Source organism: Sarcophilus harrisii, chromosome 1 (genome assembly GCF_902635505.1).
Source record: "Sarcophilus harrisii chromosome 1, mSarHar1.11, whole genome shotgun sequence".
Classification (NCBI taxonomy): domain Eukaryota; kingdom Metazoa; phylum Chordata; class Mammalia; order Dasyuromorphia; family Dasyuridae; genus Sarcophilus; species Sarcophilus harrisii.
In genome coordinates, this window is record NC_045426.1 from 219,278,085 (window position 1) to 219,295,636 (window position 17,552).

Genomic DNA, 17,552 nt, shown 5'->3' on the forward strand with positions numbered 1-17,552 from the left:
TGCAAGAGGCCTTTCCTATTTCCTCCTCCTCTTATCCTACCTCCAATGCCATTAGGTCTTCCTTCTAAAGTTAGCAGGGACCATATTTCTGTCTTTCTTTGTATGTCTACTGCTCAGCACAGTGTTTAGTACCAAGTAAACAGTTTATGAATGGTTGTTGACTTAAATGCTTCCTCATTTTACCTGTGAATGTTGACTTTAGATTTCAGTACAGTTTTGCATTGAGAAATTCCAGGGTAAAGGGGAACATTTGTTCATTACTCAAATCTTGGGGTTTTATTCCTCTTGAAATCAACATAATAAATACTGAAAAAACATAAAATAAATGAAACCATTTTATCATTCCTAATGCACAATTTTTAAAACTTTAATGTCCTGTGTTTTCCCAAAACAATCGCACACATTGATTCTTAAAACATATCAATAGGTTAGCAAAGGGGATGTCTTTAATTTTCATAACCTGACCATGATTATTCTTATAATGTATTTTTAGGACCCATTACAACAAAATGTACATAATGTTGATAACTCAGTGAAAATATTTTGTTATTTTGCTTATTTCAATGAATGGAAATATTTAAATGATTGATTGAATCTCATTAACATTAGATTTTTGTACCATTGTTATCTAATCTGATAACAGCTACTACTCATATTCCACAAGGTGATTCCAAAAGATTCCATATGAAATCTACTTCATTTTATGTGCAGAGCCCTAAGAAAATTTCAATGTTCTATACCTCCCTAAATGAAAAATTAGTTCTTAGAAGGATTTATTCTGTCAGGAATTCCTATTTTGTTCAAATAGACTTGCTTTCTTTTATCAGAAATGTTCTGTGTTGAAATGTACAAAAAAAGGGCAAAAATAAATATTGCTTATAGAGGTCTGCTTCCACAATTCTACCATACCTTTAAAGTTGCTCATGTTTTCTACAGGATCCTTTCCTCCTGTCTACTACTTGGTTTATAAATCTGTCATACTTCAGCCAAGAGTTCTGTAATACAAATTCACAGAGGAACAACTGCTATTTTATGTCCATTACTCAAGAATGTTGGTTACATTTTTATTGATGCCAATATACTTTTTTTTTTAACAAAGTAACTAATTATTTAATGCTTGTCAAAATATTCAGAATATTATAGCTAACTTTTTGGGCAAATGGATTGTGACATCCTTTTTTTTTGTATTCAGAATTTTAAAAAATCAAGTCATTGTTATGTCAACAATTCCCCACAAAAATATTGTATATACTGCAATTTACAAACTAAAGGGTTACTTGAATTTAACTTTTTTAAAACTTTTTGCTTTTTTATATGAACATGTGGTTTTATTAATTATTATTCTGCTGCCTAATGATCCTTTTGTTTTTATAACTGCTGGTTAAACCACTTGTAGCTAGGATCCTTTCTGGCTGTTTCAGACTTCACTTTATTAGAGACACCTTGATTCCGAGTTAGTTTTTTTTTTTTTTAATGTACCCAAAATGATTTTTTCTTTCTATTCCTATTTTAAAAGAAAAACTTTTTGTCTGGTATCTTGCAGTTGCTTCTAATAGATATTATATTTTCTCATAAAAATGCTTATTGACTGACATGTACCTGCTAAAGGAGAACCTATGAATAATCCTTAGGGAATAGTGAGGATACTACCAAAGGTGGTATCATCCTATCTCAGAGAAGAACAAATAACAATTCAGGGATAACTGGTTTCTATTTAGAAGCAACCAAAACTTTGACTCAGAGACAAACCATCTACCTAAACAACTCTCACTAATCCTCCAACCAACCAAATTTTCTTCTTCTCAGCATTTACTTTTGATCTCCCTATGAGAAAATGCCCTGATAAAATCTGTGGCTTCATATTCTGGAATAGGATAGAAGCTGTTACATGTATATTTCCCTGTTGATTTGAAGGTTTGAAATAATTCTTTGACCACAAGGGTCTCCTTTGGGGAAATAATTTAAGGGAAAGTCTCAAAAGGAGACAGTGAGAGAAAGTTACAAGTCAGAAGAAAAAAGAACAGAAGAGAAATGAAGAGAAATATTATTGAATGTCCTATTTGTAACTCAAGACCCAAACAGTTCTTCTGTTTAATTAGTTTTAATTTTATTTGTATGATTGTATAAATGTGTACTAAGTTATTTTTGTCTTGAAGTGACTACAAGTAGAATCATGACTTGAGCACAATCGATGGAAGCTATGAACAGGCAGATTTAGCCTTGTAATTAAAAAAACAAAACAAAAAACCCCCCCAACTTCCTGCTATTTAGAGATATCTGAATGTGGGATGGCTTGCTATGGCAGTGGTGGATCCCCACTTTGCTTATCAAGTGCTTCTTAAGTGTACTGGGCTAAGCACTGGAAAAACAAAGAGGTAAAATAACGGTCAGTCCTTCCTTTCAAGACTTTATAGCCTAATAGGAGAGACAGCATATAAACCAGTGTACATATAAGTTATATGGAAGGGTCAATTTCTATATTAGATCAGGGATGAAGTCAGAGTGCAGATGAGGCATACACACATATGTATCTGTATATGTATTATATATGTATATATCTGACATAACTATAAATATTTGTTACAGGTTCTGGTTTCTTTTTTTGCTTTCTCAATGGGAAGGGAACAGGCATTTATTAAGTTCCTACTATGGGCCAAATTGTTAGATCGTACAGTGAATATAACTCTGGCCTGGAATCAGAAGACTGATTTTGCTAAGTGTAAATCCATCTTCAGACATTTAATTAGCTGTTTGATACTGGGCAAGTCACTTAATCCTGTTTGCCTCAGTTTCCTCATCTGTAAAATTATTTAGAGAAGGAAATGGCAAACTACTCCAGTGTCTTTCCCAAGAAAACCCCAAATGGGTCACAAAGAGTCAGAAATGACTGAAAAATGATCAAACAATAAAATATGCCAGGCACTATGTTGATCACTTTACAGATATTATCTTATTTGATCCTACAACAAGCCTAGGAGGTAGGTGTTATTATGATCCCCATTTTACAGTTGAGGACTGTGACAAAGACATTAAATGAGTCACATAGCTAACAAGGTCAGATTTGGACAGACTCCAGACTTATCACTCTATTCACTGTACCATTTAACTGCCATTAGTGGGAGAGTGTGGGAGAAGAAGAGGCAGAAGGGGAGAATTTGAAATTGAAAGATAAAAATAAAAAATGATATTAAAAAAGATATAAGATGACTAGATAACTATTTATTGTGTATGCTGTAGAAGGAGTCCTTGCTTAAGTATGGGTTGGACTGGATGGTCTCTGAGGTTCCTTCCAATTTAGATGCTATGATTCTGTGAGACAACTGGGATTTTGGTTGTATTCTAGGCTGGAATTTTAAGACTTGGCTCTGCAATACACCGGGGCAGATTCTGGATTGAGCCTGCTTCTGGGCTATCCTGAGAGTAGAGATGGTAGGATATTTAGGGCTGGGGGTGGGTACAGAGGGGAGATGGCTAATTCCAGGAGAATTCTTCAGGCCTGACAGATGACTCTGCCATGTGACACCACGCCCCCAATCCCCCATCACAACCCATATTTAGATCTAGTTGGGCTGATGGGATGTAACAGGCTGAGATATATAAATATCACTCTGAGTTCCAGTAAAGTCAGAGAGGAGTTGGGCTGGGACACTCACTTTGGGTCACAGTGACTCCAAGCTCTTGAGTCCCCTTTCCTATCTCTATCTCACAACTTTGACCTCAGGCAAAGACCCCACATTTTGGTAAGACATTCTTTCATTCTATTCCCATTGGGGATAAGGGGAGAGAGTAAGGGGTGAAAACAAAGAGGGAAGAGATCCTTTCTTCAAAATAAAAAGGAGTAGAGAAGAAAGGACTAGGGAGTCTGAGTTTTGAGAAAGGTATGACAGAGGGAAAGAGGGAAGAAGTAAGAGTTTTGAAGATTGGAGGAAACAGGGCCTGAGGACAGGATGGTCAAAAACTCTGGGATCTGTGATAGGACAGGGTTATTGAAAAGTCCCTCGTCTGTAGGTGAGGGAAGACCTTAGGATATGAAAACACTTGAAAAATTTAAGTGAGGTTCCCCGAAGGACGTAAGTTTTCCAAAAAGAATAGGTGGTAGGACTAGGAGGTCTATAATTTTGGGTCTTGGGGTAGTGGAGAGGAAGACAAAGAGGACAGCAGGAAGACTGGGTTCTTTCATGGGTGTAAGACCCCTGATTCTAAACTGAGTCCTCTGGGGTGGTGGCCTGTGGTATTTTCTTTCTCCCTCTTTGGATTGTGGTACATCTGTTAGAACTATTTATAGAACTTGTATCTGCTTCTGGCCTCATGCTTTCATGGGGGATGGGGATTTCTAAATCTTGCTGGGGGAACACTGATGTCTGCTTCTAAGTTAATATCATCTGATTGCTGGGATCTGGTCTGGGCAGACAGAGTTCTCTGGCTCTAAGTTGTGGGGACAACTAGGTCCTTGCTAGGATTCAGCTGGGAACACTCAGATATTTTTATGTTGAGGTAATGAGTATATTCTGATCTGAGCTAGGGAGATGGGAACATAGAAAAGAAGGAAGGAAATGAGCATTTCTTAAACCACTACTATATGCCAAGTGCAATGTACTTTACAAATATCTCATTTGATCCTCCATAACAACTCTTGGAGAACGGGGCTATTATTATCCCCATTTTAAAGTTGAGGAAACTAAGGCAGAAGTTAACTGACTTATTTGGGATCACACTGTCCAGAGATTTGAACTCAGTTCTTCCTGCCTCTTGACCCAATGTTCTATCTGATTAGACAGGGAAGGGAATGAGATGGTGGGGATGTCTGGGTTTGATTTGGGAGAAAAGAATGCTTAAATCTTAACTGGATACTCAAGAAATGCTGGCATTTGTCTCAAGAAGCACTTCTAACTCCTTCCTTCTTTATTTGCCCTCAGGTCTCATCATGTCGAGTGCTCCTGCCCTGATGCAGGGCATGTACCAGGATTTGTCCTGCCCACTCTGTCTCAAGCTCTTTGATGCACCCATCACAGCTGAGTGCGGCCACAGCTTCTGCCGTAACTGCCTGCTTCGCCTGGCCTCAGATCCTCAGGCTGGGACCGTGCTCTGCCCTTCTTGCCAGGCACCCACAAAACCTGATGGGCTTAGTACCAACCAACAGCTGGCACGGTTAGTGGAGAGCCTGGCTCAGGTGCCACAGGGCCATTGTGAGGAACATCTGGACCCCCTGAGTGTCTACTGTGAGCAGGACCGAGCACTGATATGTGGAGTCTGTGCCAGTCTGGGCAAGCATCGAGGTCACAGTGTGGTCACTGCTGCTGAAGCCCACCAAAGAATGAAGGTATTGATTCCAATGAGGGTCCCATTCCTGCTGCTGACCAATTCGTACCACCTTATGGTTGGTCCAGAGAGAAGTATTTTCCCTAATAGTACATACAAAATCTAGAGATTTTGGAATGGATATGAAGGGGATTATTTCCAGAGGCCTTTGGATGAGGTATATTTGCTAGCAGGTCCTGAATGCTGAAAGGAATTCCTGAAATCTAAAAGACAATTTTCATTTTAGGAGGGTGGTTGAGGTTTCAGTTTGGACACATTGCCTCAGGATTAACCTGGAGATGGAGGGAGAATAGAGAGTGTGTTGGAAAGATGACAAAGCAGAAAGCATGGTAGAGAAGAGGGTCTGACTGTCTGACTAACCTTCAGGATTTGGGGTAAAGTATTTTATCTTTTTACCCTCCCCTCCACCCCACCACCAAACAATTACAAGAACTATCCTTATTGGTGACCAGGAAATCATGTGAACAAAAAGGAGAGAGCTATGGCTGAAGTTAGAGAGAAGAATCTGATGGTATAAGCATTGAAACTCAAGGTCAGGGCCATTGTAGACATTATAAGAATTTGAGCATATTAGTAAATGTCATAGGAATTGCTGGACTATTAAGAAGTAGTTTTGAATCTGAGTTTGAGGAACAGAACTTATATATTCATCAAATTATTTGGGTAGCCAAATGTCACAATGAACACCTGAGTTCAAATTCAGCCTTAGATACTAACTTGTGACCAGAGCAAGTCACTTAATCCTGTTTGCCTCAGTTTCTTTATCGGTAAAATGAGCTGGAGAAGGAAATGGCAAGCCACTCCAGTGTCTTTGTCAAGAGAACCCCAAAGTAGAGTCATGAAGGGTCCGACATGGCTAAAACAATTGAACAAAATTCCTCAAATTATTTAATAGAACTTTATTTTTTTTCTTTTATTTATATTTTATTTTATTCCTCAGCTTCCCATGAGGATGAGTGAATGAGATGAACCAGAGATGAATGAGTATGGTGTTCTTGGTGGAAAAGGAAAAAGGAAGAGTGTTAGGTAGAAAATTCTGGGCAAAAAAATTTAGATTGTCAAAAGAATTTGATTTGGCACAAGAATTTTCTGTGTCTGAGGGCTTATTATGAATTCCAGAAGAACCTGAATTGTGCCTTCTTACTGTACTCTCTCTTTGCCATGGCTTCCTTGACAGAGAGGAAACATTTTAAAAATCTCTGAGGTCTATCCTGATGCATATAACCCTAAAGTACCTCCTCTTCCAGTCAGAGTTGAGCCTCAAACTGGGTTTAAGAAAAGTCAACTTTATCAAGGTGCTTCCAGTTAGACTAAATTCTCTGCTACCACATATATACAAACAAAGGGTTTCTGTGAGAAGAGGAAAGTGTGGGGATTGGAAAACTAGTATCAAAGGCATGGCTTTGTATCAAAGGTAGAGTTAAGTGTAAGTGAAAGGAGCAGATGGGTGAGACTCCAGGTGGGACTTTGGCCATTTTTCAAAGAATCATATCTTGGGATCATAAACATAGGAAGTTGTTTTTTTGGTTAAACCTGTATACTATGGTAGATATGGAGGAGATAGTACACACACACATGCATGAATATTTCCCCATGTAGTTCACATGCATGTATACATACATGTAAATGATAAAATACTCATAGTGTCAAATATATGTAAATATGTCTATAAATAAGCACAAAGGCAGCGAGATTTTGGCGGATTTGAATGTATAAAAATATATGCCCAAATGGGTGGGCCTGGGGGGTGGGAATAAGGAGACAGCCAAGATGTCTGGCACAAAAGCTGACTTTGTGGGGAGAGATGGAGCCCAGAGGAGGATTGGGAAACAATAAGAAGCCCCTTAGTTTCAGTGACTGAAAGTCTGCCCTGAAAGATGTTCTAGTAGATGAAAACCCAGGCTTCCATAAAACTGAAGAGTTTCAAATTAGGGTTGGTGATGTCTTCAATCAGGATTCATTGGTCTGCTTTTATGAGTCCAGTGATGAAGATCAATCAGCCCTGGTCCATGATATATATGGTCCTAGGAGACAAGAGGAAATAAGAGAAACCAGTTGAGAAGGTAACTAGTTGGGGAAGCAGTAACAGAATAAAATATTGACTGTCATGAAAAAAGTGGGCATATTTTTCTATTTTCCTATCCCTTGCAGTCCTTGATTAGGAGAGGTCCTTCCTTCTATCACAAATCCCTGTTGATTGCATTTCCGAATTATATCTATCCCCTTTTCCTGGTGCTCATTGCCACTCCCTTAACTTAGATCCCCACCACCTCCAAACTAAACTATTGCAAAAGTCTCAGCTGAGCTTTCCAGCTATAAAATTTCACTCTATTCTAGGTCCCCTCCTTGTATCATCATAATGGCTCCCCATTTAATGGCTGGCTTCCCATTGTCTCCAGAGTAAAGTCTAAAGTACTAATCTTCAGCCCTCCATAATCCATCCTAGCCCCAGATGGGCTGGTAATGGGAGGTAATAAAGAAAAGTAGATGGAGCATCAGATTTAGAATTGTGACAAATTGAGTTCAAATTTTACCTGTGAGAATTTAAGCCTCAGTTTGTTTATCTATAAAATGGAGATATCTATCTAGTCTTATTGTTGTGAGGTGTTTTGTAGATTTGAAGAGTTTATGTAAATGTGAATGATTATTATTGTTAGAAATACTCTCAGATATCCAGGAAATTTTATTAAAGAAGAATCTTAAGGAGTCTTCTTAAAGTTTCTGGCCAGAAGTGACTGTGTTCCTTTTCAGGAAGAGGGACCCCTGAGCATGGAAGCAGGAGAAGCTTTGTTAGTTTGGTGCAGCCCCTCCCTTCAGAGACCAAATGGGTCCATTCCCTTCCCATTTACTATCTGATGCCCATTTTATGTTTCCCCCTAAATATGCTCCCTTTTCTTCTCCATATATCTCATGCTCAAAAATGGCAGAAAACTCCTTCTACAGGGTGTATTGTTTAATACTCAATTAGACTAGTAAGTCTAATTACTTAATAGTAACTTGGTCAAATCAAATCACTTACCTCAAGTATGGATTGGATCAGCTACTATTTTAAGCTTGTGGTTTTCTCAAAACTGAAATTCTTTCTGATTAGCTGAATCCACCTGTGACTTCCTAACTTCCCAAGTCCTTGTTTGCTGGAAGCTTCTGAGAAACTGAAACAATTGTTCTGTGGAATCTCAACCTTCCTTAGCCTCTCACATTCTGAAAACCTCTTGGTCCGCCCACTATTCTTCACCACCTCAAAGCTTGCAACACTCTGTGGAAACCCAATTTTTCAGTATTTTTCACATTATCATTTCTTGTTTAAGGTATGTTCCATAAAAACTCCTTCTAAAGAATCTTCCTCTTTTAGAAAGGAAGATCAGGTTTAGGCAAGTGTCAGGCCCCTGGGATTTTCCCAGCATACATCCATTTTAGCTCAAACTCTACCTCCTTAGGAACCTTTTCTGAATGAATCTAGCTAATCAGCCGAAATGCTCCCCTTTGGTTTTGAATGACCCTATAGGGTCAGCCTGCCTTTCAATATCAAACAAGTGCCAATACACTGCCTCTGTATTGTTTCTGAGGCTAGATTATCTAGATTTATTTTGTGCTCTGGAGTGCCAGATTCCGCATTCCCTGGCTTCCCACTCCCACACAATGTCCCAGGTATACAGTAGGAACTTTTCACTTATATTACTTACCCGTGGGGTGCTAAGTAGCTGCTAATCAGCTTCAACCCTCACCCTGTAATGAGAAAGGGAAGTGAGGAAATGACTCTTATCTTCTAACCTCCCCAGGATGAAGCTTTCTCTGGGTCTTAGAGGACTTCTTACAGTGGATAACATGGCTGGGGGGGGGGGGGGGGGGTTGAGGAAGCTTGAGGAAAAGAAATGGCCCGAAACTGCAGGAGCCGGGCATCTGGGGGCAGGAAACTGTATGGAAGCTGGAGGAAGGACACAGATTCTAGTAGAAGGAAGCATGGGGAGATTTATGGTTAAGGTCTGAATTCTCAGACACTAAGAGTACAGGATATAAGAAGCAGAAGGAAGCCTTAGATCAGAAAACTCACTAGATTCTGCCGCTTTCTGTAGTCTGACAGCCTCTTCCCGCATGCCCATATCCAGGAGCACTTCCACAGTCAGCTCTATCCCGTAGCCCGGTAAGTAGTGACTGATGATCTTGTCAGACAGGTCCAAGCGGTCCATGGACTGCAAGATCCCCCGGGGGATGTGGTTGAAGCCTTCCCTCAGTGGCCAAGTCCACAGCTTGTGTTTGAACTTCTTGAACTCATCTTCGTTCAGGTTCTCTAGAGCCTGTAAGATGAGGTCATGGGCCTGCACCATGGCTCACCACACTCAGTGGTCAGACTGTCAGTTCGCAAATGTGCCTGCTGTGTACTAGACAGGCACCTCAGGTACCAGGAAATAAAGAGGAAGAAGACTAAGAAAAGGAGGAGGAGGAGAAAGAGGAAGAGGAGGAGGAAGATATCTGTGTCAGTGTGAAGGAGGAAGTCCCTTGGGGATGCTGGAGTCTGGAGGGAGAAGGGTTCAGAAGATTTTTAGAATGGGGTTCTGGAAGACTGGGCTTCCGGATATTTCTTGAAAAGTGGGAGGATTGGGGATAGTTAGGTGGCACAGTGGATAGATACTGGCCCTAAAGTCAGGAGGACCTGAGTTCAAAACCGACCTCCGAAACTTAATACTTCCTAGCTGTGTGACTGTCACAACCCCAACTGCCTTAGCAGAAAGAGAAAAGTGAGAGGGCTCTCTCTCTTTCTCTCTCTCTCTCTCTCTCTCTCTCTCTCTCTCTCTCTCTCTCTCTCTGTGTGTGTGTGTGTGTGTGTGTCTCTCTCTCTCTCTCTAACTATATATGTTTTAGCCCTTAGCACAGTGCCAGACACATAGTCTGATCTCCTCAGCCCAGTTCTTCACCCTGACTCTCAAGAAATAAGGACAGGCTGAATTTTATTATAGAGCCCTCAAAAATAGGAACCAGGTTTACAGTCCATATCTGATACATATTATTTAAAGATGATACCAATTTCTGCTCACTTTTATATGATTTACCTGACAGAAGCATTTTCTTCACAACAGCTCTGTGAAATAAATTTGTGCAAATAGTATCTGGATGGTACATGAAGAAAACTACAGGTTTGAGGTTGAACTAAGCTGTTCAGGGATGTAAAGCACTTGGATGGATCCAGGTCTTCTCATGAAAATACCAGTTAGTTCTCTTTCCTCTGAACCAAGCAAGGACACTTCCAATTTGAGGTTTTGGGAGAATCTGAGAGAGGGATTTTGCCACACATCTGTCTGCACACATGTATTTCTCTGTCCAACTTTGTTCCAGTTTCCCCTTCAACTGTCAAGGTTAAGCTGGGAGGGGAAAAGGACTGGGAATGAATGGCAGAATGAAACTTTGGGGAGGGGAGGACAGACATAAAATAAGGAAGCAATTGATATCTATTGATTGATCTAAACAGAACTAATCAGGAGATTCAGAAATCTACTGCCCTCGTATGACTTTCCTGTAAATTAATTCCATGGCATTTATGCAAAGGTGGCTTCCAATGCCAGAGAGGATGTTGGAAAAATTCCAAATGCTATATAAGCACTTATACAAGAAGTAGTATATAAGGACTTGGAGAGGGAACAATCCCTGCTAGCCAGGAAGGCTTTATAGAGGAGATGGGATTTGAGCTAGGAATTGAATAGCCTAACAAAGGACTGGAATTGAAGACAGGATCCACATCTTCCTTTCAATGAAAATGGATGTAACTGCATCATTGCCTCTGGTTCCCCTTGCTTTTATCCTCCTGTCTCCTGGCCCTTTTCTCTTTCCTGATACCTTCCTTTCCTCTAAGCATCTCCACTTCTCTACCTTTTCCACAGAAACAGCTCCCACAACAGAGGCTGCAGCTACAGGAGGCCTGCATGCGCAAAGAAAAAACGGTGGCCCTATTGGATCGGCAACTGGCTGAGGTAGAGGTAAGTGAGAGTTTAGAGTTTAGAGATATGGGGCTGGCAGGGAATCATCCACAGAGGTGGATAGATGGTGAGCTGACAGTTGGGGGACAGATACTTGTAGTATGAAATGGGCTTACATTCTAGAAGGAGAGCCTGGTACTAAATACCTGGGATTGGGGTGTGGGTGAGCTGAGGTCTGGGGGCTTCATCTTTCTCAACTCTCCTTTCCCATCCCTCATCTCCCAGGAGACAGTACGACAGTTCCAGAGGGCTGTGACAGAGCAGCTTGGTGTGTTTAGAGCCTTTCTGAAAGCATTGGAATCTTCACTGGGCAAAGAGGCAGAGCGAGTGACTGAAGAGGCAGGGACAGCCCTAAAGGCTGAACGCAGAATTGTCACTTCCTACCTTGATCAACTTCAGCAGATGGAGAAGGTGTTGGATGAAGTCACTGATCAGCCCCAAACAGAATTCCTGAGGGTGAGAGCTGTCCCAAATTTCCCAGATCCTACCTTCATTCTTCCCTAATAAGCTTTTTTCCAACCCCTCAGGCTTCTAGATAGATCCTCAAGATATCCTAGATTTATATAATGTTAGAGCTTAAAGGAACCTTAGACATTATTTAATGTAATTCCCTTATTTTATAAAGAGGGACAAATACCCAAAATGGAGAAGTGTCTTGGCCATGGTCATGTAACCAGTGAATGAAAACATGAATAATGGAATGAAAAAAAGCATTTATCAAGTGCTTTCTATGTACTACACATTAAATTGCAGAAATGGATGGATCCCAAGTTTCCTGATTTCTGCTCATCCTGCACTGTTGCTTCTACAACTGAGCTTCTTAATTTCTTCTAATCAACCTATAAATCGCTTTTTGATCTACCATGTTTACTTAAGCTCTTTGGATTTCTTTCCTGGGCTCTGCTAATCCAGGCCTAGCTCTTTGATCCTCAAAGGCATAAGAGTTTAGAACCAAGAGAAGCAGTATTAATTTTCTTCTTATCAACTGATTCTTCCTTTAACTGCTCCCTTCCTACTGTCTTTTGGTTTCTAATTCACTTTTCTGTGTCTTTTCTCTTATTCTCTCTCTCTAGAAATATTGTCTGGTGATCAGCAGGTAAGGCTTACCCGGTACAATCAAGGTCTGGTTGTTCTCCCTGAAAAATCTAATCCTTTCCATCACCAACACTGAGTCTTGTTGCCTACACACACACACACACACACACACACACACACACACACACACGCACTCACACACACACACACACAGAGTTTCTGATAAACTCATAAAGCTTATTGAAATCTCCTCAACAAATTGACAATGCTTTTTGTTCTATCTCAACTCCTCAACTTTTACATCTCTATAAACCCCTTCGTGTGGATGATCATCATTTTTGCATTTCTCCCTTTCCTCTACACACACAAGCTTATAGCTATTGAATTGACCCTGACACAGTTCTTTCTAAAACCCAATTCCCTATTCAGCATTTCCTTTTCTGGACAGCATTTGTATCATATTGCTTAGATTCTCTGTCCTGACCCACCTAGGCTTCTGGAGCACTCAAAACATCCAGTCCCATGCTCACTGATACTTCTCTTCTAAAGTCAAGAAAATGTGGTATTTATTTTGTGGTCTTCCCCTTCCATGCCTAGAAAGCTCAGCTTAGCCTCTGCAAACTCCAGACCTATACACTCCATTTTCCTCTATCCTTTGCATCTCTTCAGGTTGCAGAAGATTCTAGCAGAGTCCCCCCCAGCTGCTAGATTGGACATCCAGCTACCCATTATTTCTGATGACTTCAAATTCCAGGTCTGGAGGAAAATGTTCCGAGCCTTGATGCCAGGTATGGACAACTGACTACTCTCAGGGGTACCAGTGTAACTTTCAAACTGACCTCTTATCTGCAGCTGCTCAATCCATTTCAATTCGAGTCACTAAATTTTTATTGAGTCCCTGTCTCACGCCCAGTAATATGCTAGGCAGTATGGGAAAAACATGACAAGGTAAATGCTGGTAACTACCTTCTAAGGATTCAGTCTTCCTGGGGACTATACCTAAAGCAATTAGAAAATAATACAAGGCAATCTGGGGAATCAGAGGCTAAAGTTAGCTGGATGGATTCCAAATAAAACTGGGAAGTTATTCAAAGTTTGTCCAAGGGGCTCCTTCTCCTTTTTGTATGATTTACTCCCTTTCAGTGCCCCTCTCCTGACCTAATGCCCTGTGCTGCCAGTCTAGAAGAAATAAACCCAACAAATGGATTCATTAAATAAATTTTTATTTATTTTAAAATTAAGTCCCATAAATCTTTTCAGTGAAATCTACAGCATTGTCACAGAAATTAGTCTAATCATACACATTGAAAAAACAAAATGACTGACAAACTCGTGGAACCAGACTATGGTAGCCAACTGGATGGGCAGTTAGTCAAATTAACCTATCAAGCTAGACACTATAGATAGACAATAGTGTCCATCCAAACCCAGAATTGCAGGGTCACCTTGAGATAATTTTACAATGCTTCTAATTGGTCTTAAAGTGCCCCCAAGCTATGAAAACCACCTTTTTGTACAACAATTTTCTCCTACTGAAACGGTATTATTACATATCACAACATGCTGTGATTTCCAAAAGATAACACAAAGGGTAATAAAAATACACAAGTGGTACAGCACTATCTGTAGGATATTGCTAATTTTGACTTGAGTGCCAAAAGTGAAATTATTGAGGAAGCTTATAACTGGAGGGAAGATAGGATAGTCATGTATTAAGAATAGGAAATAAGAATCTGAATACCACACTGGCATCCCTGAGGTATCAAGTGAAAAGAAACCCTCCTGTGTAAAGCTTTCAAAACAAGAGGTAGTGTGAACTGCTTTTGTTTTTAATTTATACATATTTCAATATAACAAGTTTCCTTTATAATCTTTTTATAATAGCTTTTTATTTTTCAAAATACATGCAAAGATAGTTTTCAATATTCACCTTTGCAAAACCATCTCCTTCTCCCTCTGACACAGCAGAGCAAATAATCCAATATAAGTTAAATATATTTTTTGTTTATTCATTAAAAAATTTTAGTCTAAGAGATCCACAGGTCAGACAATAAACATTTATCAAGCATCTATTATATGCCAGAACTATGCTAAGTTTGGGGGATAAAAAAGATAAGAAAGTCCTTTTTTTCAAGAAGTTTACAATCTAATGGAAGAGACAATGTATAAACAACTATGCACAAACAAGATAAATATAGGATAAATTGGAGGTAATCACATAATGAAAGTACTAACATTAAGAAGATCTGGAAATGGCAGCTTGTAGAAAGTGAGATTTTAGCTGTTACTTAAAAAATGCCAGGGAAGCCAAGTGAGAGAGAATCCAGGCAGAATCACAAACGCCCACAAGGCACGGAAGAAAAAAAAAAAAGACCTAAATCATTTTTTTCTTTTTCTTTTTTTTGTGATGCAAATTGGGGTTAAATAACTTTCCCAAAGTCATGTAGATAGTAATTGTCAAATGTCTGAAGCTGGATTTAAACTCAGGTCCTCCAAAAAACTAGCATTCTACAGAGAATAACCACACTGATGAAATCACAAATCTCATGGGAAAATAGGTGGTAGAGTAGCTAGAGGTCTGGCCCTGGGGTTAGGAAAACCTGAGTTCAAATCCTTCAGAGACTTGCTAGATATGATCAACATTTAACCAGTCTCAGTTTGTTCATCTGTAAAATGGAAACAAATAGCACTTACCTCTCAGGGTTATTATGAGGTTAATGTGAGAAAAGATATATAAAGCATAAAGTTTCAAATCTTAAAATGTTATATAAATATTAGCAATAATGATAATGATGAAGACAAGGATAATTATTATCCTCCAAATACCAAAGTTCTTTACCTAGAATAAGTCTATGCTATCTCCACTGGAAAAAATGCTATCTACCCCTCTAAGGCCCAACTCAAATGCTCCTCCTAGATTTCAATACATGGGAGAAATGTCCAATAATTAAAGCAGTTAGATAACAGTAATAATTGCTGTAATAATAATGATAATAATTTATGTAGTATTTTAGGTTTTTCAATGAATTTTATGTAACCCAGGTTCTAAAACTTGATTTATTTGTAAAAGACAGCTAGGTGGTATGGTGAAATGATTGCTAGATCTAATAATTCTTATTCATCTTGAATTCAGATGTGAACTCAGACATTTAGCTGTGTGACCTGTTCGCTTAACACTGTTTGTCTCATCTATAAAATGATCTGGAGAAGAAAATGGCAAATCATTAACAGTATCTTTGCCAAGAAAAACTCAGATGGGTCACATGACTAAAAGAAAAAAGACTAAATAACAACTTCATTGGTGGAGAGAATGATAATTTGTCCCCTGTTTCTTCCTGCTTTGAAAGAGGACACCAATAGTTCTGGAATTTTTCAGGGAGAGATTTTGGGGAGAGAGAATAGACTTTGAAAGGTAGATGTGTAAGGGAATTCTGGCTCCTCAAGGTGCCTCTGATTTCCGGTTTGTTCTTTCTGTGTTCCATCCGTCCCCTCACTCTCTCCCCCAATCATTCTTCAAAGAGAATATAGAAACAAGAGTGTTCTTGAAGTATGAAGGATGGAGGTCTCTCTAGTGGCCTATTTTCTCCACCAGTGAAGAGGGTCTTATTCATACACTCCAAGCTTGGGAAGAGATATTATTATATCTGAATACCCAGAAGACCTCTGTTAAAAGTCCTGCCTCTGAAACATACTGACTGAATGACTCTACACTAATCAACCTCTCAGTGATCTAGGCAGCTCTCCAAGATTTAATTGAAAATAAAATAGTAAATTGCCTTGATAGAGGAATTTCTTCATTTCATTTGATCCTTAAAATAAACCTGTGAAGTAGATTCTATTATTATTTCAATATTAACATTGAACATAATCAGGTTTATAGAGTTTGTGTGATTTGCTCTAGATTACACAGCAAATTTCTGCCCCAAAATTAAAACCCAGATGTTCCTGAATCAATCAACAAGCATTTATTTATTGGGGGAAGGGAAGGTACTTCTGGTGCAGTACTGCCCCCAGAGAGCCTTGAATCAGAATGTTGTATTTTTTTTTTTTTTCTATTTGTCCTTCAGCTTTCCATCCTAGCTGTATTCCCTTCTTAGGTAAAGTGGTGGCAGGTGGGCAACGGAGGACACTGAAAATGTAAGATGGAGAAGTGGATGGCTTCAGAATGTTTTAGGTCCATTCCAGATCTGTGATTCTATAAAAGATCATGGATATAGATCTGGAAAGACTTTTACTAATCCAAACTCTCTTTTTATAGAGTTAGACACTAAGAGAAAAGCGATAGCTGGGAGAAAGCACCGAGAACTAGGGAAGTGGTGGATGCCCTATTCAAAGGCTTGGATATGTCTTCTCTCCTTCTCACTTGACCCTCTTTCTCATTGCCTTTGCAGCCCCGGGAGGTTTCACCTTTGATCCAGCCACTGCCCATCCCAGCCTGCTAGTATCCCCATCGGGCCGGCGGGTGGAGTGCGTGGAGCAGAAAGCTCCGCCAGCGGGGGATGACCCGCAGCAATTTGACAAAGCGGTGGCCCTGGTGGCCAAGCAGCAATTGTCGGAGGGGGAGCATTACTGGGAGGTAGAGGTGGGCGACAAACCCCGCTGGGGACTAGGGCTGATCTCCGCCGAGGTCAGCCGTCGGGGGAAGCTGCACCCCGTCCCCTCGCAGGGCATCTGGATGCTGGGGTTGCGAGAAGGGAAAGTGTATGAGGCCCATGTGGAGAGCAAGGATCCCAAGGCGCTCCAGGTGGAAGGGCGACCTTCGAGGATTGGCCTTTATCTCAGCTTCCGGGACGGGATCTTCAGTTTCTATGATTGTAGCGATCCCGACAACCTGGTCCCTCTCCACTCCTTTCACGAGCGCCTTCCTGGCCCCGTCTACCCTTTCTTCGATGTCTGCTGGCACGACAAGGGCAAGAATATACAGCCCCTGCTGCTGCTGGGACCAGACGGGGAGTAGTGAGGGCCACAGTCTGCCAATCAGTAAGCATTTTATTCAGTACTTACTGTGTGCTAAGCAGCATAAAGTAGCAGTGAGTGAGCGGTTCTAAGGTTTGAAGTCCTGGCCAATAAAGAGACCCAAGTTTGTGACTTGTCCCGCGTCTGAATTTCTGAAAGAGGGATGAGAAGTGAATTTGACAGAGGAATGGATTTGCCTAGGGCTGAGTTGATGGGGATGCAAAGAATAAATGAAATAGTCCTTGCCCTAGAGGAGTTTATATTTTAATGGGA

At 40.2% G+C, this 17,552-nt stretch overlaps 2 protein-coding genes across 2 annotated transcripts; one reads left to right on the forward strand and one right to left on the reverse strand.

Moving 5' to 3' along the window:
* The first annotated feature begins 3,605 nt into the window (after window positions 1-3,605).
* Window positions 3,606-17,416, forward strand: TRIM72 (tripartite motif containing 72). Its single transcript, XM_023497321.2, has 7 exons — window positions 3,606-3,740; window positions 4,917-5,320; window positions 11,193-11,288; window positions 11,514-11,744; window positions 12,362-12,384; window positions 12,993-13,111; window positions 16,715-17,416. Exons 2-7 carry the CDS (start codon window positions 4,925-4,927, stop codon window positions 17,278-17,280), a joined length of 1,431 nt encoding a protein of 476 aa, XP_023353089.1. The 5' UTR covers window positions 3,606-3,740; window positions 4,917-4,924; the 3' UTR covers window positions 17,281-17,416.
* On the reverse strand, window positions 7,022-9,742 carry PYDC1 (pyrin domain containing 1). The gene is made up of 2 exons (XM_012542682.3): window positions 9,371-9,742; window positions 7,022-7,343 (listed from the first exon to the last, which is right to left on the reverse strand). Exons 1-2 carry the CDS (start codon window positions 9,642-9,644, stop codon window positions 7,312-7,314), a joined length of 306 nt encoding a protein of 101 aa, XP_012398136.1. The 5' UTR covers window positions 9,645-9,742; the 3' UTR covers window positions 7,022-7,311.
* Window positions 17,417-17,552: the final 136 nt, after the last annotated feature.

What these genes read in the sequence shown, in the direction of transcription:
- TRIM72 (XM_023497321.2), top strand. Translation starts at nt 4,925, where the DNA reads ATGTCGAGTGCTCCTGCCCTGATGCAGGGCATGTACCAGGATTTGTCC. An exon ending in AAGCCCACCAAAGAATGAAG is followed by an intron (nt 5,321 to 11,192) that starts GTATTGATTCCA and finishes CCTTTTCCACAG; the next exon opens with AAACAGCTCCCACAACAGAG. An exon ending in GGCAACTGGCTGAGGTAGAG is followed by an intron (nt 11,289 to 11,513) that starts GTAAGTGAGAGT and finishes CTCATCTCCCAG; the next exon opens with GAGACAGTACGACAGTTCCA.
- PYDC1 (XM_012542682.3), bottom strand. Translation starts at nt 9,644, where the DNA reads ATGGTGCAGGCCCATGACCTCATCTTACAGGCTCTAGAGAACCTGAAC. An exon ending in ACAGAAAGCGGCAGAATCTA is followed by an intron (nt 7,344 to 9,370) that starts GTGAGTTTTCTG and finishes CTTGTCTCCTAG; the next exon opens with GACCATATATATCATGGACC.